Source organism: Rhamphochromis longiceps, linkage group LG3, assembly GCF_057381845.1.
Source record: "Rhamphochromis longiceps isolate RC_006_pf linkage group LG3, R_longiceps_female_GT1.1, whole genome shotgun sequence".
Taxonomy (NCBI): domain Eukaryota; kingdom Metazoa; phylum Chordata; class Actinopteri; order Cichliformes; family Cichlidae; genus Rhamphochromis; species Rhamphochromis longiceps.
Window position 1 is genome coordinate 55,846,727 of NC_140559.1, and position 23,209 is coordinate 55,869,935.

General features: G+C 39.3%; 1 protein-coding gene across 1 annotated transcript; it reads left to right on the forward strand.

Moving 5' to 3' along the window:
* Positions 1–1,981: 1,981 nt before the first annotated feature.
* Positions 1,982–19,703, forward strand: chrnb1l (cholinergic receptor, nicotinic, beta 1 (muscle) like). Its single transcript, XM_085402506.1, has 11 exons — positions 1,982–2,682; positions 6,563–6,696; positions 8,166–8,210; positions 8,585–8,694; positions 9,050–9,158; positions 9,271–9,418; positions 9,815–10,000; positions 10,577–10,800; positions 12,179–12,357; positions 18,132–18,270; positions 18,420–19,703. Exons 1-11 carry the CDS (start codon positions 2,583–2,585, stop codon positions 18,558–18,560), a joined length of 1,515 nt encoding a protein of 504 aa, XP_085258632.1. The 5' UTR covers positions 1,982–2,582; the 3' UTR covers positions 18,561–19,703.
* The last annotated feature ends 3,506 nt before the right edge of the window (positions 19,704–23,209 follow it).

Here is a 23,209-nt window from a genome sequence, read left to right on the forward strand (position 1 = left end):
GGGCTGAAATTCTGCCAGTCCACGGCAGCCCACCTTGGCGACAGCACTGATAGCCCCTCAGTATTATAGACCACCATATGTGACGTTATCGCTACACTAGTGGTTGAATTGCACTTGTTCCCTTTCCCGTCTAACACATAACCTTCTATGAAAGAGTAGCTTTGAGAAGCCAGGCTGCACAAAAACAAACACAGAGGTCATTCTGAATGATGTATTCACGCTGAGAATGGCAGCTCAGAGGAGGTCAAGTCAGAGGCATTTTCCCCTCACTTAAGTTTCAATCTGCTGTTGATTTATAGTTTTATGTTTTCACACTGGAAAGGCTCACCAGCATGAGGGAGAGAGGATGGAATGACCCAACTGAGAGGAGAGAAATTTAAAGGCAGAGACAGAGAGTAGGGGATGGAGGAAAGATGAACTTTATGAGGCTTGAAATATAGACATCAGCTTCGTAAAAAGCAACACGAAGGATCAGAGATAGAGCAGAATCCGGAGTTCACTCGGGGGCCTTTGCTTCATCGATCATTACGCTTGTAGTCCTCGCAGCCCTCTATGGCAAAAAACATCCATCTCCATTTTTATACTTTCATCCACATCTTTTCTTGCCTCGAGCTCACATCAAACTCAGAATCAGCAATGCTGAGGTGCTTTTTACTAAGACCTCTCCATCAGTATTGGCATCACCTCCCTGCTCCTGCCAAGAAGTTTGGTAATTCTAGATTTCATCACGCCACAGTATCTGTGAAGCAGAGCCTTTCATTTTCAGCTCCTTAAATCACAGTGTGACTAAAGCCATAGTTTTTATAGGAATTTGTACCTAAAGAACAGACAAACCCCATCACTTGTGCTGTTTAGAAAGATTCTCAAAACAAGTTTATTTCATAATTTAATCAATTTAGGTTTTTTTTACCAGAACATCAACATTGTTTTAAACAGTAAAAAAATATATATTTCACTATTTCTATGAACATAAATATAAATAAGCATAGCATTAACTGATGGAGGTCACAAAGTCAAACCCAGTCTACAATCCCTGCAGATCAGCTGATACTGTTCTACGCACCCAACTTTGCAAATCTCATATATTGTAGGGATTAAACTTTAGCCTGTCTATGGTTGCTGTGACACTGCAAGTTGCTTTGCAGCCCCCCTCCACTCCTGCTCTTCCTCTTCATGTTGTAGCTGACTTAATCAGTGTCAAATCTGTGATGCCTGCTTTTGTCTGTATCTCTGTGCCACTTCCTTCCTTCTGTGTGGAGATGACCTTTCTAAATGTTGATGGGTTTGTACGCCATGTCACGCAAAAAACGTTGACGCACATGGAAATAACAATCGTCTTTGACAGGCACGGCCTTGAAATATTGTTTTGGTTTAAAATCATTTTTTATTTTTAAATTGCATAATCGATTTTGCTACTTTTGATTTGTAGGAAAATTAGACAATAAATTCAGTGTTTGTGGTGGTTCGTCGCTGTCTCTCTCTTTATATTCAGGATTACTCAAAAAATGGTGGATCTGCGTAAAAGATGGGCTTGGAAGGATTCTATATCAATGCAAGGACACAGACAATATTAAGCTGAAATTAAAAACACTGACCTTCTGGATCCTGGGGCTCAGTTCCTGCATGATATGGATGAAGTTTTGAGTCTTGGTGGATATAAACTGCTCTTATTGGTGTCACACCACTAGGGGGCAGCAGCTGGGAAGTCAAAATTCCACACATAGTGCCTTTAAATTACTGCATTTTCCCCCCAGGATACTTTTGCACACCTGTTTAAAGGACATAAAATAAAACTTTGATGACAAGCTATTCCTGTAAAACTAATGAGCTTAATAATTTTTTCATTGTCCACCTTTTCAGAAAACTGCTTAATATTTGAAAACCAATTTAACTCAGGGATATAACAGCCAGATGATACCACACACAGCACAGTGCAATGGGTATGACTGCAACAACCCCTAAGGTGGAAGGCTGAAAATGAATATTTAAAGCCTGAAGGAGGTAGAGAAGATTTGATTTACCAGGGAAGATGAATAGCTGAAGGGATCAAGCAGGCATTAAAAGTTAAGAGAGCCAGAGAAGCCACCTACAGCATGACCCACATCAGCTTTACAGCACCACCAATCATCCTTCGCCTACCGACAACCCCCCAATCAACTTCCCAAAAATATCTCCATTGTCATAACCCACAGCACATAGCCATACCACCCCCTCCACTTCCTCTTACTCCCACACACAATCCCCGCAGTGCTAACCTCAGATTGGTGAGCACCAACAGGTGCCTGCCCCTCAGAGTTCCTAGTACAAGCGCACCCCCCCAGCACATCCATCCAATCAGGTCATGGTTTCACCCAGAGAGTCATGGCCACAAAAGAGACGAAAGGACAGGAGACAGGGTCGTTAGCTGAAGAGCGTGTGCCGTTCGGGGTGTTAACTAGCTGTAACCCAGCTGGAGCAGGGCACTGATTTTCCTGAGCTTTTAGGGGGTGACCATTCATCTTGTATCCAGGTGAAGGTGGGACGTGACTGGCTGTGGCTGCTAGAAGAGCCTTTGGTTGGCTAACAAGAGTCCAGAAGATGATATGATTGCCATTATTGGACAAATGAAGATGTACCTGAGCACTAGCATGAGGATGAATACCTTTCTCTTCGTGTGTGGCTGCTTTTGCCTTACTTTCACTGGTAAGGACGTTTTTAGGAATGCCAGTGTGTGACACTAGTTTTCATGGTTTGAGGATGTTTAAAAATAGATTTTAAGATGAATCATGCTAAGATGATTAAATGTCGCATAATCTGGCCACATAAATCTGGCTAATGAGCATTCCTGGAACTAATAGCAGCATGTTTACTAATAAGTATTTTCAGAAGAGAGACATGATGTTTCTCTTCCATCTAAATCAAAACCTACATAGTGAAATGTTCATTATACTAAAAAACAAACAAAGGAACAACATAAAAAAATGGAAAACTGCCGTTAACTTTTAACTTCAACTAAAAACAAACAACCATGGTTGCTGGTGACCTGCGGTGCAGTGTTCCTATTCGTCTATGTGTCCTAACTGCTAACTATTTCCTGGTGGGATCGAAGGGAATCTGTTTTCATGTGGAGGAATCGAGGCATAATTTGAATCAGACAGCTCCAGTCAAATCAGATAACACACAAGTATCTCACATCCACAACTTCACCCTGTCACTCCAGTTAAATTGCTATTGATTCCATCTCCTGTTTTTTTTCTTGATGTTCTTTTTTTTAATTCCCCCATTTTTGAGTGGGAAAGGCTAGGCGTTAAAATCATGATTAAAATTGATTTAACCAGGTTCAGCTCAAGGTCAGTTTCATTTATATAGTGCCAATTCACAGCAGCAGTTCCCTCAAGGCGCTTCCTATAGTAAGGTAAAGACCCTATAATAACCTTGACCTCCTGACACCATAATGTGAGTGAAAAGCAAAAGAAATAAATGAATGACAAAAAAAAAAAAAAGCTGCACAGGTGAATTCCACCATGATTGTGGCCATTTCTTGACCTTTTGTCACACAGCCAGTGAGAATTTACAGGTATGTTTCATCAGCGATAAAACTGCAGTCCCAGGGGAACAAAGCCTGTATTTTATGTCCTTCCACAGATGTTGTCCACTTGAAAACAAGAGTGGCCTCCTTCTTCTCCTCTGGAACATATAATGAATCACATTAACACATCATTGTTTGTTAATCAGAATCTAATTTTGTCCCTGATGGAGCTGGTATCTCAGCCATCCCTTTGATCCTATTCCCTTACTACATATCAATTACATTAGCTCAGTCACCTTTGCTACCCATCGTACACCACCAGCACCTGCCCTGCCTCTCCTGCGTGTCCCGTCTGTCCTCTGTCTTTGCCACATGCTGTTTAATCGCATATTTGGAAAGAAAGAGTCCCTAATGCTGAGCTTTCTGTGATACATGACTTCTAAGACATTGTCTTTTTAAAACATTATAACTTGACAGAGATTAAATGACAATAATAATAATAATAATAATGTCTAAGTACAATTCTACTGATGCAGTTAATTTACAGTACTGCGCAAACGTTTTGAGCCGCCCCTAATTTCTTTATATTTTTGTTTTCAAGAACCAAACCTATGAAAACTTTATTTTTTACATATCTTCTCCTTTCTAGTGGAAAGTTTAACATGGCTTTATCTGTGTTTCTTTTGGTTTGGTTTGTTTTTTCCCTCAGAACAATTCTTTTGGCATTTAAGAAACTGATGTTGATTAATATTTCTTCATGTTTATCATAATTGTCTCCTCACGGACACAAACTAAGAACAAAACAGCTTTGGGTTGAGCGAAATCTCCTTTATCTGTGTTAATCTGACACATGCATTCATGTCCTGGTTTGAGCTCCAGCATAGGCTGATTTCCAGTTTTCAAATATCCTTTCTTTTCAACAGATGTTGGATACAGTATAACAGTATGACAGTAAATAAATTAAGTTGATTACAAATTTTAATTTATGCCTCGGTTCATTAAGTATACAGTATTTGTAAAACTTGTGTAATGTGTTTGTATGATGACATTATAGATTTCATTACTAATTTAGGTGCCTGGGCACAAGTATACAAGAAGTACACATCATGACATGCATATACAAATCAAGATCCTACATCTTCAGCTTAGATTTGCGTTGACAGTTTTAGACACTTTCTGCAAACTTTACCTGGAGATCTGTGACGGCACAAGTAGAAGGATGGATTTCCTAAAAAGCATAGTTAAAAATATGATTGTCATGGTCCTGGGTCTCTGACCTAGCGTTTGTGCTGCCTACCTGTGGAGTCTATCATGTCTTGTTATGTATGTTCAGTTCTGTCCCTCGCTCTCTTGCCGTCACTCTGTGTCTCCATGTCTTGTCTTGCTCCCTCGTTCCCCAGTTCCCTGTAGTTAGTCAGTCTGAATCTCAGTGTGTGTTTCTCATGCTTCCTGTTTTATTTTGACAGTGTGCTTCATCCTCATGAAGTAAAACTGATGGTTCATGGTTTGCTTCACTCGCCTGTTAGATTATTATCCAGCTGTGTTTCCCAGGTGTTTCCACTCTGCCTTGATTCCCTGTGTTTATCCTGTCTGCATTTCCTTGTGTGTTTTGTCGTGCTCTCCCTCATTCCCTGGCTGTGTGTTCTGCCTGTGTGTTAGTTTGACTCCTAGCATATTCCCGGTTTAAGTTTGTATTCTGTAATTCCAGCAATAAAGTTGTGTTTTGGGGCCTATCCTGCCTTATCTCACACTGCTGTTATGTCTTTTGCCCCTTTATAATCATAAACTTTAGATCTATCACTTTTATTTGCTCATGTAAATCGACCATATCTCACAAATGCAGTATTGATATTCAGAATAATTGTAAATTCTAACTAATAATAATAAGTAGCCTGCTGATACGTGTTTGAGTATGAACAACATAACAGCGCAGCGGTCTGTCCACAATATAGATTAGATGATATTTTTAGCGTAGCTAATCTCAGTGGGAACTGAACCTCAAACCACTGCAGGCCTGACTCAGTGATTCCTGAAGAGCAAACATGCTGTGGTTTGGTGTCAGTGACTCAAATCCACAAATCAACATGTGACTTGCTTGTGTTGAACTTTATCTCACTCACATACACTAAGAATTGTTCAAGCCTTTCGCTTTTTTTTTAGTCAATTAAACCTTACTTCTATAGCACCTTTGAACATGCCAAAAGTATGCAAGTGACTGACAATCTAACAAACGTAAAACTTTTAAGTGGTAATAGATCTAAGGTCAATGTTTTATTTTAATTTGTAATAAAATAGGCTATACAACATTTACATGCATTTATAGACATTATACTAATTCCCAGCTCTGCTGTTTTGTAAGATTCACAGTTGAAACTAGTGGATGAGAGACAGAGCTGTTGGCACACAGAGATCACTTAAACACACACTGACATCATTATTTGAGACTTGTCCAGGTTTGATATGAGGATCTATCACTGTAGTTATGTGACAGAACAGAATGATAACTTTAGAACATAGATGAAAAAGTCCGGTAATCTTCTTCTAATGTAAAGTAAAGAGCTCAGATTTCTGCATCTTCTGCTTGCTAATACTAGAGTAAAACACAAATCTGGAAGACGCAAAAACATGGATGAGGCATTTCTAATTTTCTACAACTATGTAACTGTAGTAGCCTGCACAGTTACTACAGTTGCATAGTTAAATATGAAACAACAGGCCTGATGACGGACTCTTTAAGGGCATTGGTGAGATAACTGCCATCTATGCCACTGCAGAATTTTCATTTGTGACTCCAGTGCCATTTCTTTTTTTGTGATTTCATGTATAAAATGCAAAATTTCACATTGAAAGATCTATTTGTTTTATAGGATCTCTAAGGCCTTGCTGTCTCTCTTTATTTTACCACTTCTTCCCTTCACCAGATTTTCATCCTTCCTTTTTCTTTGTTGCATTTTTGTTCTTAATATCACTGCTGTTCCTTTTGCAGATGTTTTTTTTTTTTTTTATCATTTTCTCTTCATTATACTATGTGTCTGCATTCATGCCTTCATGCAGGAGCCTCTGAAACAGAGAGAAGGCTTCATCAGAAGCTATTTGAAAACTACAACATGAAAGTGAGACCAGCTCGTTACTGGGAGGATAAGGTGACGGTGCGGGTGGGGATGACCCTCTCTCAGCTTGTCAGCTTGGTAAATGAACAACATAAACATAAATATTCCCTCAGACATGCAAACAAAATATTCTACATCCTACCAGTTAAGGATTCCGGATAGGGCTGGCTTTATATGTACCAGTTTAAACTAAATTTTTAGCTATTTCAAATCCAAAAATATTACAGCACAATAAATGAAATGCCAAATCCCTTTCTTAATCTGTAACAAGACTATCCAAACTTACTTGGCCCTACGTGATCTCTCAAATGAAGAAATCACTTAAATGGAAACTCTGACAAAATGAAGTAAGCTAAAAGATCTCAAACAGCAGCACAACATGCCAGGATCTAATGAAACCATTGACATACAAAGTCGTTGACATCAAAGCCATTTCTAACTGGTTGACCTAACAAAATTACTCCAAGACCATACTGACAACTCATCAAAGAGATCACAAAAGAACCCAGAACAGTATCTGAAGACCTGCAGGCCTTACTTGTCATATTTAAGTTTAGTGTTCATGTTTCAACAATAGGAAAGTGAATGAGCAAAAATTGGCATCCAGGGAGAGTTCTGAGGAGACAACAACCACTGCTGACCAAAAACAACAACAACAACGACACCACAGGCTCATCTCACATTGTCCTTGAAACATATTTTCTGTAGACTGACGAGACAAAAATGGAACTTTCTGGAAGGTCTGAGTCTAGTTACATCTGTTGTAAGATTAACAGAATTCATGAAAATAATCGTACCAATAGTCAAACATGGTAGTGGTAAAGTGATGGTCCAGGGCTGCTTCAGGGCTTGGATGACTTGCTGTAATTGGTGGAACAATGTCCAATGCTGAAGCATATTTGAGGATAATGATCCAGAATACATCCAAGTCCAACTCTGACTGGCTCAAAGAAAGCAGTCTGAACTTATTTCCAATTAAGATGCTTTTGAAAGACTTTAAACTTGCCATGCATTGTTTGAAAACCCTCTACTGTGGCCAAGTCAAAACAATTCTGCAAAGAAGAGTGGTTTAAATTTCTACACAGTGTTGCGAAAGACTCTTTGCCAGTTATCACAAACGCTTGATTGCTGTTCATGCTGCTGAGGAGGGCATAACCAGTAATTAGATTTAAGGGGCAATTACTTTTCTTTACATAGCACCGGGTAAAACTACAATTTGTATTTATTTTCTTTATCTAATAATATAATTATTTTAATGATTGGAAATATGTAACTGTGAAAAAAAATATGCTAAAGAAAGGAAGGAAACAATTACTTCATAGCATTGTATGCTTCTACACCATGTCTAAAATACATTCGCACTCTATCTTTTACCTAAAATGTAATTTGATTGCTGAGTTTGAATAGAACCAGGATCACACTCATCTGTCTCGATTAGTTTCAATAGAGGAGGTCTGAAAGTAATGGTACTGTCATACACAACAAGATATAGTGGCATCACTAATGTACATACGTCCACCCCTCTCCCTGTTATTATCCCACTGCAGAATGAGAAGAACGGCGAGATGACGACTAACGTGTTCATGAATCTGGTATGAGCATGAAAACATTCATCTTCATTAGTGAGCCTTGCTCTGATGCCTCTCTCCTGTGCTCCTTCGCTCTGCCCTCAAACGGACTTGTCACTTTTCATAACTACAAATTATTTCATGTTTTATCTCTCTTTTTCTCTGACTCACTGTCTCAGTTCACTCCCTCGCCCTCGCTGATTAGATTTCAGGATGGCTGCTCTGTTTGTGACAGTATGTGTGCTTGATTGTGAATGTTTATGTCAGTGGGATTAAATGACTTGCCAAACGCTGGAGAATCAAAGATGGGAATGACAGGGACATCACCTGTTGTCTGTTCGGCTGTTTACTCTTTTTCGTGATTCACTTTGCCTTTCTCCTTTTGTTCATCCCTGCAGGAATGGACAGACTACAGGCTGTCCTGGAACCCAGCTGAATATGACGACATTAATGTTCTGAGAATTCCTCCCAACAAGGTGTGGCGACCTGATATCTACCTCATAAACAAGTGAGTGTCCTGACTGCACTCACACTTACAACATCTTGCATCATGACTAACAGAGTGCCTGCCCTAAAGACGAGGTTGGTCCACCACATTTGGCCAAGACTTAGAATATCTCAAGTAGTGAGTAGTACTATCATGTTTCTTCTTGGATGATTTATAATAAGTTCAATGATCCCCTGACTTCCTGTCAAGATGAACTTTTTAATTTGTCTATTTGGATTATAATCAAACCAATCATAGTATTTGTTTGGACACGCCACATCGTGTCAGATTGATCAGCACCAACATTGGTATTTGTTTGATGCTGTGATAGGATAGATACTTTGCCTCAATAAATGTCACGTTTCTCTTCCTTCAGTAATGACGGCCAGTTTGATGTGGCTCTGTACGTCAACGTCTTGGTTTACAGTGACGGCACTGTTAACTGGCTTCCACCCGCCATCTACCGCAGTTCCTGCTCTATAGAGGTACAGTCTAAGCTCGTTTCCATTGAAACAGTACCAGTGCATAGACGGTTCCTCCTTGGAGCTTTTTTGAGAGTCATCTTCAAAATGATATGTTGACTTTAACAATCTATAGGTGGCGTACTTCCCATTTGACTGGCAAAACTGCAGCATGATTTTCCGCTCGTACACCTATGATTCCTCTGAGGTTGACCTGCAATACTTTCTGGATGATGACGGCAAAGAGATCCAAGAGATTGTAATAGATGAGAACGCTTTCACTGGTTGGTGCACGTAGTGATGCTTTTCAGTATTTGTCCTGTTTTTGTGAACAGGGTGTCGAACTCCAGGCCTCGAGGGCTGGTGTCCTGCAGATTTTAGATCTCCCCCTGGGTCAACACACCTGAATCACATGATGAGTTTATTTCTAGGCCTCTGGAGAAATTCAAGACATGTTGAGGAGGTCATTTAACCATTTGAATCAGCTGTTTTGGATCAAGGACATATCTAAAACCTGCAGGACACCGGCCCTCGAGGCCTGGAGTTTGACACCTGTGCTTTACGTGTTCTGTACGTACATTTTTTTAAGTGGCTTCATTTTTTATTTACCAGACTGTGTCTGATTTAGAATAAATCCTCTTTACATTTAACTTCTTCTCCTTGCGCCTCACCTTGGACAGAGAATGGTGAATGGGCCATTTGTCACAAACCAACAAGAAAGAACGTTAAGGAGGACCTGTATGAGGACATCACCTTCTATCTCATCATAGAGAGGAAGCCTCTTTTCTACATCATCAACATCATTGTGCCCTGTATCCTCACCAGCGTGTTGGCTATATTTGTCTTCTACCTGCCTCCTGGAGCAGGTCAGCACATGTGACATGTTGTGACATTATGACTACACATCATTGCCAAGAGCAAGCATAGGAAGTGAAAAACTGCCTAATCTCATGACAATAAGCATGTGTCTAATTTGAGCTGCTCTGTAAGTCAGGGCGACCTTTAAAGAACTGTATTGATCTACAATACATTGAAGGTGAATGATGGATCACTGTTATTAACTGTCGTTTTGCAGACACATTTCATAATAATGCTTCACTGCCAATGAAAAAACAAACAAAACAGCAGAACATATTCAACGGAAAGCTTCAGGGTTTTTACAAGTGTATAACAAACCTAGCAGGCTGCTCGGCCTAAGATACCACTGACTAAAAGATAGCAGTTTGATATAGTACCTCAGTGTATAACCAGATTAGAGCCAATTGCTAAACCCTGAAATTGATGGAAATCAGCCTGAGTCTGATAAATATCAGCAAGTCTCTTGATAGCAAGTTCCTTAATGTCTTGAATTCTGCTCTTGTTAGTATAACACTGTCTACAGACAAAATGTTTTCTACCTTACTGTCATAATTAATTTGTCAACTTGTCCCTTTTCTTTACAGGAGAGAAAATGACTCTTTCCATTTCCGTCCTCATTGCTCTGACTGTCTTCATGTTGCTGCTGGCTGACAAGGTCCCAGAGACTTCCCTCGGCATCCCAATTATTGTCAACTACGTCATGTTCACTATGATCTTGGTGACCTTCTCTGTCATCCTAAGTGTGGTAGTCCTCAACCTGCATCACCGAACACCCAGCACACACATCATGCCAAGCTGGGTCCGAAAGGTATTTAATAATCATCTAAAATGTTTATGTAAGAATTTGAAATCATGGATCACATATAATTTTTTTTATGAATATACTTAAACTTTGAGGATATCATAAAGGTTACTTTATATGTAATTTAACTGTCCTGTGATGTCAGTTTCTCAGGTGCAGCAATGTGTTTTGTGTTCCTGACCCAGGGCATGTTTAGTTACGGTCTTATAGGTCATGGTTCAATGAGAATATATTTTTACAAAAAAACGTAAATCATTTTTTTAAAAGTACGCTGGAAAGACCTATATATAAAATATAATAGTTTTTCATGACACCAATTATTAAAAAAACCTCTTTAACATTATTATTTTTTTATGGGATAATAATAACTGTCACCGTATCTGTCTCCCATCTGACAGCACTCATTATGAAATGGGAGAAAATACTGAGTCTCCAGAGACGTTGTAGTACACAATATACTGTAGATCATTTCACACCAGAATGGGTCAATTTGACAGCCAACATAACAGGAGGGTTAAGAAGACTTTATTTAGTGTTTATTTTTCTCTAACTGTAAGCTCACATTTACACTGCTGGGCCATCTGTGACTGCCCTAGCCCCGCCCAACCCTAATTTTAGCCAATCAGAATATTTCATTTGTGTTTTTAGAAAATTGTTCTTTCAAGTCTTGCAAACAGACAACAAAAAACAACTTTTCACATTTCCCCCCCAGAAGTAGTACTTTTGTCTTTCTCCCAAAAAATACTGGGTTAATTTTCCTAAATATGATGCCTTAAACTTTAGAGCGTTAATATTATCAAAAAACGCAGAGGGGTGTATAGTGTTAATTTATTATTATACACATGAAATGTGATTGATAATTAATGAATAAAGGTTCATTATGTTTAACTGCATTACCAGAATAGCAGAACAGCAGAATAAGCAGGTGAGAATTTACTAAACCACGTTCCACAGATTCATTAAAAAGGGTTTTGTGCACATTATAATTCTATAATTTGAAAGTATGTAAGCATATGATAAAAATACAAAGGTCAGTATGAAATTTGGTTGGATAGGACATAAAAATGCACCACTTACAGATGGCAAAAATGGATACAATTGAATGAGTGTTGACATTCAAAGTTAACAATCTAATAGCAATTAGCTTCTGAATTTTTGCTGACTCTTATGATTAGGCACTTTGCAAAAGTGTGTTAAATTAAGTAGTTGTTGATTGTAGTTTGTCTGAATTCATTGTTTGAAAAGTGACATTACATGTAAAGCCACAGAGTAAAACAGATACCTTCTATAAAGTTGTAATTTATGCTTGGGTTAAGTTGGGTCAGCTTGAAACAAAAGTACAAACCTCTGTGAAACCACTGAATTCCTCCATTTGATTTTTCAGGTGTTCATACATTTCCTGCCTAAATACATTGGCATGATGAGGCCAAAACCAGAGGAACCCTTTTTGGAAGAGGAATCTTCTGATGACACACCTATTCAAAGCTACAATGGGCGACAGCCGGGAGGAGAGTATTTCATTCGCAAGATCAACCCTGATCTTGTCTTACCTTGGCGAGGCAGGTATGACAAAGAAAAAAAGCAATCTATTAGAGGTGTGACTGTGTCTAAATGAAATTGTATGAGTATCCAAAAATATCTACTTCATTTTCTTCGTATTAATAATTCACAAAAGCTTTGTTCATCTATTTGTAACCTTCCTTGACAATCGCTGAGCCAATATACTTCAAACTTCTTTGGTTTATTGCCAGGAAACAGCAGTTGGCTTGTTGTCATTTTGATTAGCTCCTCTCAGATCTCAGATTTTGTGCAGAAATCATGTGGATACTGCCTGCTCTGGTGTTTGTGGAAGAAGCTTAACTCTAACCCACATATATATAAATGTACAGGTATGGCTGTAAGGCTCTCTCTGAATCAAAATGTACTGACATTGATCCTCAACCTCAACCCCGACTCCATTCTGACAGCAACCAAAACGTACTTTTGGGAAGAATATGAACATATTTTGATGGGTGCCAGTTAGAATTAATATTTTCTGTTTCCCTGAAAACCAACATTTAAGTGAATTGTTTTTAATATAAGTTAAAAAAAAAAGACATATTGCACCAGAATAGGGTTAGGGTTGAATGCCACAGGTTGAGCAAACAAAAAACATCACAACTATAAAGGTGAAACCTTTCCCCAACCCTAAGCTAAATTCTAACTTTAACTATTAAAACAAGTCTTAACCAGCGAATAGGTCTGTGAATGGTTGTGAAAAAAATGAGCGGGCAGTTTTTTTTTCAAGGCATTAAATAACTAAGAAATAGAAATAAGTGGAGTTTGTGTTATGCACATCAGCAAAGTTGGTAAGACAGACTCCACACAAAGTTTTCCACTAGCAGAAAACTTTTACAAATATTCATTTTTCTTCAGGCAAAAATGTAACATGTTTGATGGGATTAAATGTATTGGTTTATCTCATCAAATAAAGACAGACTGCCAAAAAGTTCTAGCGCCTGTCACGAATATTAAGAACCACAGAGCTGAAGTATTGACCCTGAGGCTAATTCATCCTGATTCAGCCTCCTTCTAAGCTGAGATGTGCAGATCCTGATGGGGAAAGCTATTTCTATTAACATTAATAAAAGCCAGTGTGGGCATGAATCTCCTTTGTAGAGTGTGCCAAAGTGTGAATGTTGGATCTGGTGCCAGATCAGCTATTATAGTAAAGTACACTGTGTGCTGGAGTTGGCAGAGTTATAGCCATCATTGCAGAAGCTCAGAGGATCTGTCAAGGCTGCAACAGTAAACACATCTCCTTGAGCCTTCTGATATCATATCTAATAAGATTGTGTTAAAGGTGTTTTTAAGAATTGAATTGTCGTACTAATTCAGAATGTATTGGATGCTTCAAAGGCATGACTGAAATGCAGAATATATATTCAAATCTCCACAAGTTGGATTATAACATTATAACAATCTCGTTAAAATGACATTAACGCCATAACCGCATTATGCAGCAAATCTCCATTAGCGAGCACCTTGAGACAACTGTTGTTGCGATTTGGCGCTATACAAATGAGTTGAGACTGAGATTCCACAAATCTGGTCTGCTTCTGTAGTCCTGACTGAAACATTATAATACCTATTACCACTGATGAACTGCAGAACGTGCAATGATAATCACTGTCAGATGATGAATTTGAGCAAGTTTTGGTAATTATTTTATGTTTTCTGAAATGCATCAACAATTCAATCCAGATGCTCAGCTTACTGTTTTAATAAAATGACTAGAATGTGCGTGTGCATGTTAAAGCCGTGTCATAATGCAGTTTTAGGGTTGTTCATGTTTTGCTTCATACTGTCATTGGTAGTAGTTAAGAATGGGTGAGATAAGCTACTCAAGATAACCAGAAAGAGTGTAGTTGCTTAGAAACATGATGTCTTTATGTTACCTGCTTCATTCTGGCTAATCAGCTGGTACCTTGCCTCGTGGGTCTTGCCTCATAACCAGCTTCACAGTCCCATGAATGAGATCTTGTGCTGGACAGCTCTCATCCTGTTCCAAAAGCATCACATTCAGCCCCAGCTAAGCCCCACACCCACATCCACAGTCGCCAGCCACTAAGCCTCTGTTTAGGTTTGGCATTAGGGGGTAATCCCACAGAAAGGAGCTCGAGGGACAGTGAAGAATAGATGAGTGGAAGGGAAAGCTGGTGCTGAGTGATAGAGGCATAGGAGGCTTTTGTCATGTTAGATGTGGGAGAGATGGTGGCTGTGCTATCATAGAAATACAGACATGATTCATCTATATGTCTGTTGCCTCATCCGGTTCTGTGAAAAATGAGGCAACACACTGTAACTTGATTTCACTTATCAGTTGACTATCAGACTTGTTGCTTATAAGAATTTTTTTGAATAAGAATTTTGTGGATGTTTGGTGATATGAGACAACTTTATACTATTCCAAACTCTGTGTGCTTGTTATAAAGTGCATACATGTTCAAAAGTTGATTCTGTTCATCTGGACGTAGCGTTTTGTGGGAGAAAAGTTTCGTCACTCATCCAAGTGACATCTTCAGTCTCAGCTGACTGCAGGTTTCCCCAAATCTTATAAACAGCACATTTGCATAATGACTGAAACCAGCCCACTGAAGGAACAATGGGCTGGGAGGTCAGTTCCTTAATCTTAATTATGCAAATTCTCATGACCATTGATCAACAACCACTGATCAATGGCCATGAGTACCATTCACAGAGAGTATACATATGCATACATATATGCATACATGTTCTATTCCCACATCTTGAAGCAAGCATGCAGTTTGGGCAAATTTCTTTTATTTTGTTTTTTATGTTTTTTCCCCTCTAATAAGAGTTAAACTCAATATAGATATATTTACATGATGGTATAGTTACAGTCCCAATGTACAGTACATACATGTGCCTGTGTGTGTTTGTCACAGTGAGGACTCCGTGAATCTGAGGTAATGAATACAAGCTGTGGAATGTGGGTGGCGTGTGGACCACTACTTACCACACACACGCACACACACACACGCACACACACGCACGCACACGCACACGCACACACGCACACACACGGATGCATACACCAGCACCAGCCTTCCTATGGGAGTTGATTCATTTTTACTGTCCTATCCATCTGTTGTCATGCTGTCTTTCTGTAACACGTCCTGCTTCCTTACTGACGCCGTCCTCATTCTGGTGCTAGTTATCGACTCTCACACTGAACAACTATAGACCATATACATAGACTGCAGATATGTAGTGATGGTGCCAGTGTGACAGGTGCACTGTGGTGCCCAGCCAGCCTGTTACATGATATGCATCCATGATATCTACATGTTTTCATATAATGAAGAATGAAAACAATGTGAATCTAGTGGGTGCAAAGAAAAGTTGGAGCACAGCGTAACTGTTCTCAAAAGAAAGGTATGAACTCTCTCCACCATTTTCCATCCCCAAATTTAATAAGTGGGATAAAAGGCATGGATACATCACACTCAAATAGAAATGCTTTATTTAATACAAAGGATGTGCAAAATACAGGTGACAATCTTAATTTTATAGACATAGATAGATTGCATAAATCCCTCAAATTTGTCATTTCATAATCTAGTCTTTTGGTTTAATTATGAAGTTTAGTTTGTTACGAAGCAAGTGAGTTACAGAGCAGAAGAAAGAAGAAAGATCCTGCCTGGGTCTCAGTATAATTTGGTGGTTTGACCCTTATGCCGAATGGCTGTAACAGCGGTTTGACTCTTCCCTGGTCCATTTCCTGCATGTTATTCCGTCTGTCTGTTCGACCGTCCTATCACAAAAATAAAAGAGGCCTAATATAAATATAAAGATTGTGTCAGCACATGTGTTTCGCTTCATGGAACAGCTGTGTGAGACAAAGAATGAAGAAGTCAAATGTTACTGCATCACGTAAACGTTAACCCCTCTGCTTGGAGTTTGCTGCTGTCACTCAGTGTTTAGAGGAGCTGCAGGAAGCCTGCCTGGGTCAAGGACACACAAAGACACATTCTGTATGTTATAAAGAGACAAGACAGATGTGTCTAAACAGAGTCATGCTTTGTTTTAGCAGAGATTAACCACGCTGCACAGTGACTCGTGACATACGCAGCATAAATCTCAGGTTTTGAAACATTTATGAGGTTGTTACTACAGTTTTTAACTTCTCACAGAAGTGTTTTTGTGACAAACTCGAGCGGCAAGATATCCTCCAGGTTAGAAGGTGCTTTCTTTGCGAAACACATTGTTCTTTGTCTTATACAGTAAGAGGGGTTTTGAGTTGAATCTCATATTGTAATTGCTATAATAAATATTAAACCATGCATGGGGTTAGATTAATTATGGATTCTAAATTGGGACACCAGTCAAAAGCACACAACTCCACCTAGGACATGCTGGGCTGACTGGTTGTGTGTTTATTCAATTTATTTTATATTGGAATCAAAATGGTCCAGATTAGTAGTAGCAACTGTTATGATTGTTGAGATCTACACAGAGCCCAGTCGGTAGTCTGTGTATGTTAAATATGTTGAGAGGATGAGGGTTAATGCCTTGTGCTATAATTACCAAATGTTATCACATTAACATGCTAAACGCTTAAGGCTACGTTCACACTGCGTTGATGCGCTTTCGCCTGCAGTGTGAACGTAGCTGGCTACGTTCACACTGCATGTTGTGTGCTTTTGCAGTGTGAACGTAGCTGGCTACGTTCACACTGCAGGCGAAAGCGCATCAAATCAGATTTTTTTGACCCCATGCGACCCATATCCAATCATGGTATGACAGTGTGAACGGCACAAATCCGATATTTTCAAATCCGATCTGGGTCACTTTCGTATGTGGTACTGAATCCGATACATATCCGATGTTTTAGAAAGCGACTGCTGTTTGAACGGTCAAGTCGCATTAAATCCGTCTTTTACGTAACTGACACAAGACAGATGCCAATTATCAGCTCCGGAGAAGCGCCTGAGAAGACATCGCGAACGCTTCCTGGCCATCCCGTGTAGATGTCAGTGAAACTGCTGGGAAGACAACGTTGGAGAAACGTGAACATTTTATTTGTACTGTATAATCTTCAGATTCTGACAGAAATCTGCAACTATCCTTTGAAGCACCGCTCCTCTCTTAAACAGCAGTAAGGATAATTATTAGGCTATTTACATTATTATGTAATGTAATTATTATGTATGCAAAAATTGGAAACGTAAAGTCTGAAGTCTTTATATTAAGGGCCATCAGTCAAACAATACTGTTTGCTTTGGGTCTAAACAGAGCGTGTTGTGTGTGACGTCTTCTTTTGCGCATGCGGGCCGCTTTGAGCGTTCACACTAGAGCACGTTTGCTGTCGCATTTTATTTGTAGTGTGAACGAGCAGACAAAAAAAATCGGATTTGATCAAAAAATCGGAATTGAGCATTAAGACCTGCAGTGTGAACGTAGCCTAAGACAGTGTGAAGGGTCAAAAAAAGCTCTAGCTGCTACACATTAGCGTGTTAGCATTGTCAGTGTGCGCATGTTAGCATAAACTAGCAAACACGAAGGCAACTACGAGCATGACTGCAGACTCTTAGTATTGCTTTTTAAGCTGCATAACATATAGCATATAAAAGCTAGTTAAAGATCTTGAAATGGACATGTGTTTCCTTGAGAAATAAAATGATTATTGTCTCATCTTTCAATAATAAAGTCTTCTAAAGGAGAAGTTCCTGTGGGGGTTATGAGAAAAGGTCCACAAAGTTGCAGTGACTTTACTTTTATTCATTTTTGTTTTTGCATCTTCTTTGCTGACGTTCTCCCTCTCTGTGTTTCAGGTGTGAGAGCACAGTACAGCTCCAGAGAGTCCCCAACACTGACAGTTTCTGTCTGATCCTCCCTCCCAATCTGAAGTCAGCCATCGCTGCTGTGACATACATGGCCGAGCAGCTGAAGAAGCAGGACACGGATGACTCGGTGAGTGTCAAGCAGCTTGTTATTCACTCTGCCTACAGTTCCTGAGTACAGATTGTTCCAGACATGCCCTAGCGATGTTCTTGTGTCATTACCTACTTATGGTACATTGCTGACTCAGTTTTGTGTCTGCGTGTGTGCGTTCTCTGCAGCTGACAGGAGACTGGCAGTTCATCGCCCTGGTGGTGGACCGTCTCTTCTTGTGGTTGTTTGTCATCATCACCACCCTGGGAACTCTGGCTATGTTCCTGGATGCCAGTTTCAATTACACACCTGACAACCCCTTCCCATAGTGGATTCCATATGCACAGCAGCTGGAGTTTGATTCATTGTTGCCACTTTACTTCTACTTCTTGTTGGTGCTTTCCGAGATCCCCGGATCTAACTTTCCATAATATCTATTCCATAGGTGTGTAGTCAGCCTCTGAAATGCTTTGTAATTAACTTAACAAGTAGAAGCATGCCTGTGATTTCATACCACAGAAATCGTGTAAAACAGTGATTTCTCTAAATGATCCAAATAACTATATAACAATGTGTGATAGTTTTTTTCATTTTTTTTAGTCTAACACTTGAAATACTTGTTTGTTTGGTTTTTGTAACACTCATGTTTAATGTAATTTGAAATACAGTAGTTAGCTTTTGACTCTGTTGCCCTTTGACATGTATCTGTGGTCAGATTCTGGGACTGTAATGTTGAACTTTTAGCAGTAGAGGGCAGTGACATAATGTTCAAAGATAGAGTCACTGCTGAGGAAAGAAAGGTATTTTTAAAGAGGCGTGTTTTTGCTTATGCCTTTGCATGTATAATTTAAGAATATTTAATTTTTAACTACAACTAAATATTAAGATATATATGTGCTCTGTACTTATGAATGGTGCAAACTATGCTTTTAACACAGTGCAATTTTCCTAAAACCCAAATAAGTACATTTGACTCTGTAGTGTTTAAATCATTTATCTAGCATTAATGATAATTTTTGTATTTTTTATTTACCTTAACCAGAAATGTATGACTAATTTATATTGGTGAAGAGAAAGAGTATGTCACTTTAATACTTTTAATATTCTAAAGGTTCATAAGACTAGATAAAGAAGGAAAACATATTTATAGAAAATATAGAATGCTCAGTTTATTATGTTCTCTGTGGAAGGAAGGGAGGAAGGGTTAGATGCAAAGAGTTTAACTATTTTAGCATATTTCTTTAGCCCTAATCCGAATCACTGGGGTCCATACACCCCAAACCCTACAGGAATATTTTCGTAATATCTCACACGTGTTTTTTTTTCTATCATTCCGATTTTTATGATTTTGTCAGTGCTGTGAAATCATTGTTTTCTATTCCTGCTTTGCTTAGTGCTTTTTACAAATACAAATGTTTTGAGGTGCCAGGGGACCCCAGTTGAAAGCACCCAATTCCACCTCTGCAGTTTTAATAAACGGAAGTATTTGTTTACTTAATATTTGTCATGGGCTCTAAATTAACACACCGTGTCCAGGGGACTAGGTGCACACTGACAGTCGTTTTTAAAAAAAGAAAGACTTCATTGCTGACTTCATTACCTGGATGGGAAGTGGGAGACAATGCTGGATCTACTGTACCTGTGAGAGCTGCAGCATGCCTCGGTCATACCACACATGAAAAGGAGAGCAGATACTGCTACATTGCATGTTTACTCTGAGCAGCAATGACCTTTCTAGGAGTTAGGAAACCTCCACCTGCTGACTGACAAGTACGCTGTTGGAAGATCTAGTTAACCAAAGAGTTTCCTTTGCCCCTGATTCACAGACAGGAAGGTTGAAACTATTTGCTCCTTTTTTCATTGCTAGCATAGCATGCGGAAAATACTACAACTGCCCATTCCGTCTGGCTAGCTTTAGTCTAATTAGATTGTTTCTTGTCCCTTTACAGCCACAGAAAATAAAAACTCTGTTCATAATATTTGCAGACAAATGATGTGGTTCCGTTGGCTTTGTCAAGTCATGACTTCTAGCTTGCACTGGGGCAGTAGGCGAGGGTTAGGAGTTTGGTCGTTTGGGACTCAGAGTAGAGTAAAGCCACTTCTACTCCACATAGAAAGGAGCCAGTTGAGGTGGTATGGCCATCTGCACAGGATGCCTCCTGGGTGAGATGTTTTGGCCATGTCCCAGGAGGTGGTGAGACAGCTCCAGGACAGACCCAGGACCAAGATTACATATGTGCGCTGCCTGGTGTTTATTTTGCTAATTTCTGTGGTTATTTCAGTTATTTTATATTGGGGTCAAAATTACCTCGACTGGTTCATCATATAAATCACAAACATATTTAAAATGACAGAAAACCACAGAAGTGGTAACATTGCCTGATAAAAAGCTGCAAGTTGCATTAAATATATTTTCATTTTGCATAATGGGCAAAACTAATGACATTAGTTGCATTATCAATGATGCTTTGGGAAGAAATAAGTTTTGCTTTTGTTATTATTTTGCTTCTCACAGCAAACGCCCCCATGGACCCCACACATACATACATATATATGACAGATGGATGAGGGTTAAACCAACAACTAATGATTATTGTTGAGATAATGTTAGTTAAGCAGTTTTCCAATGCATGTCTCCTTAGAAACGTCCTACTAATTCAGTTTTGGACAGATTGTTTGATAATCAAGTTTTAGTTACTTTCAAGTTGAACTACTGTAATCATATTCAATAAGAATGTGCCTTTAAAAAAACCTTTTAAAACTGAGACTCATCTCCACAGTCAACAAGACATATTCTGTAAAGGAATAAAGTGAAGTGTAGAGGCTATAAACATGACTTGAGTATAGAGTTAGTTCCACTTTAACAGGAGAGTTTGCTCAGTCCACAGTCCCAACTCAGCATAGCTTTTTTTTGTTGTTGTACTGTTGCCAATATGACCTCAACTAAAAATATGTTAGAGTCGGTTTTAAATTCATGGTCGTGCTGACTAAGATTTGGCAGTTGAGAAGGTTTTAGCCTGTTGGATTCAGTTTTAGTATCAGAATGCCCTTCAGTTAACTTCTCCTGAAATTTGTTGTAGTATATTTGTAGTAATAAAATAAAGGCAAAACCACTGGAAACACAGCTTACAGTTTTCATATAGCAGTGTGTACTTTTAGAAAATCAGCACATTCTGGATCTTGCAAGTACAGTTTAAAGACAAACTAATCTAGCTTTCTAATCATTCAATTGTCATTCATTGTCAAGAACTTTTCAAAACTTTAGTGCACACATTACACAGTTAACAGTGACCACGTATGTGTTCTACCTAAAATGCACAGGAGAGATATAAAACTGAGAAAAGGATGCCCCTCTTCTTCAAATCCTCCTGCTGATAAGGCTCTGTACATCCTGCAGATAACTGTCTGAAAATGTTTCTGTTAAGAATGCAGCTCCTAAGAGAAAACAGTGTCTCTTTCATGTCGTGCTACCTACAAGGGAAGACAAAATAGAAGTCCACAAGACCAAGAACACAATCTATTTGTCCTGTCCTGTTGTTGCACAAAAGCCGAGACTTCTTGTATAAGGAAACTGAAGGTGGAGAAGAGAGGGGACATGTAGAGACAGGCGCCATCCCCTCATTTATGCACTGAGAGCCTTTCAGGGAAAAGCTGTGGGCCCACTGTGTTTTATTGCTAATGCCTCAGTGACTTCCAAGGGCACTTAGAGTTTAATCATGGGATTTGCACTCCACTTGCTCACTTCAGACCCAAGCAAGGCCTCAGTAACAGGAGGGAGGGCCCCTGAGAGAATGTTGTTAGTGCCCCTTGTTGGTCTGATTTAGCTGTTTTCTTCTTCACCTCCTATTGAGCTTTGAGCAACGGCTAAACCGGCAAGACGAATGTGTATTTACGCTTTTAAAAAAAGAAAGTAGTAAAAGAGAAAGGAGGAGATAGAGAAGAGGGGTGGAAAGAGCAATGTTCTTCCTTTTATTTTTTGTTCTTTGCAGTCCAAGACCTGGGTGGAAAAGCAGCCAAGAGGACATCATATAAATCAGGTTACCAGTAGCAACAGCACTGCTAGTGCTGAGCCCCTAACCGTCTTCCCGCTCATCTTCCTCTTCCACGTATCACCCAGCGCTCACCTTTTCAGATGTTTGTCTTCCACCCCTAAAAACCTCCTGCCTCATCCTCCTCCTCCTCATCAGCTTCTACTGTATAGAAGAGAGAAACAGAGAGATTCTTTATGTGTTCATTCCTCCCCAGCAACAGTGAAGCATTTGGTGGTCTTAACAGCAGAGCCCTGAGGCCAGGATACAGTAGAGAAGAAAAGAGTTATGAGGTGGTTTAAAGTGGGCAGAAAGGGCGAGAACGTGACAAAATGTAAAGTTCAGAGGAAGGCCGAGTAAGGGGGGTAACAGAGCTGCGAGAGCAATCTGAAAAGCCTCATTACATCTTAAATAGGTAATCCAGCCAGTAGGTGAGCACATTCCCATTAACCTGGCAGTGGGAATAACTTCCTCCAGGCTTATGGGTTATTACTTCCTTTCCCTTTACTGTAGGGCTATTGTTTATCCCCAGCTTGAAGTCATACACACTGCAGTGCTGACCCTGACATCTGACCCGGACAATACGTGCTATTGTCTCTTGGTTTCTGTCCATTCACAAAAGGAAGTGGCTAAAACTGGTATGTTAAGTGGACCTAAGAGAATACATATATTATGATATATTATTAAGAACCCCCATGAAAAGTTTTTTGAAATTTAATAAATGTACATTTGTGACATTATTTGAGTCCAAACAAAGTTTGGATTGGCCATTGTTGGAAGTAATTAAAAGGCCAGTTTTTAATGTTTTTTATATGTATGATTTTTTCATTACTTATTATAATTGTACTAGTAATTATCTTTAACATGTAAGGCTACAAAAGTCCTGAGAAGTTCTCCAAACATGAAGTGCATGCTCTTCTGCTAACTTTTCTGATTAGATATTCTTCTGT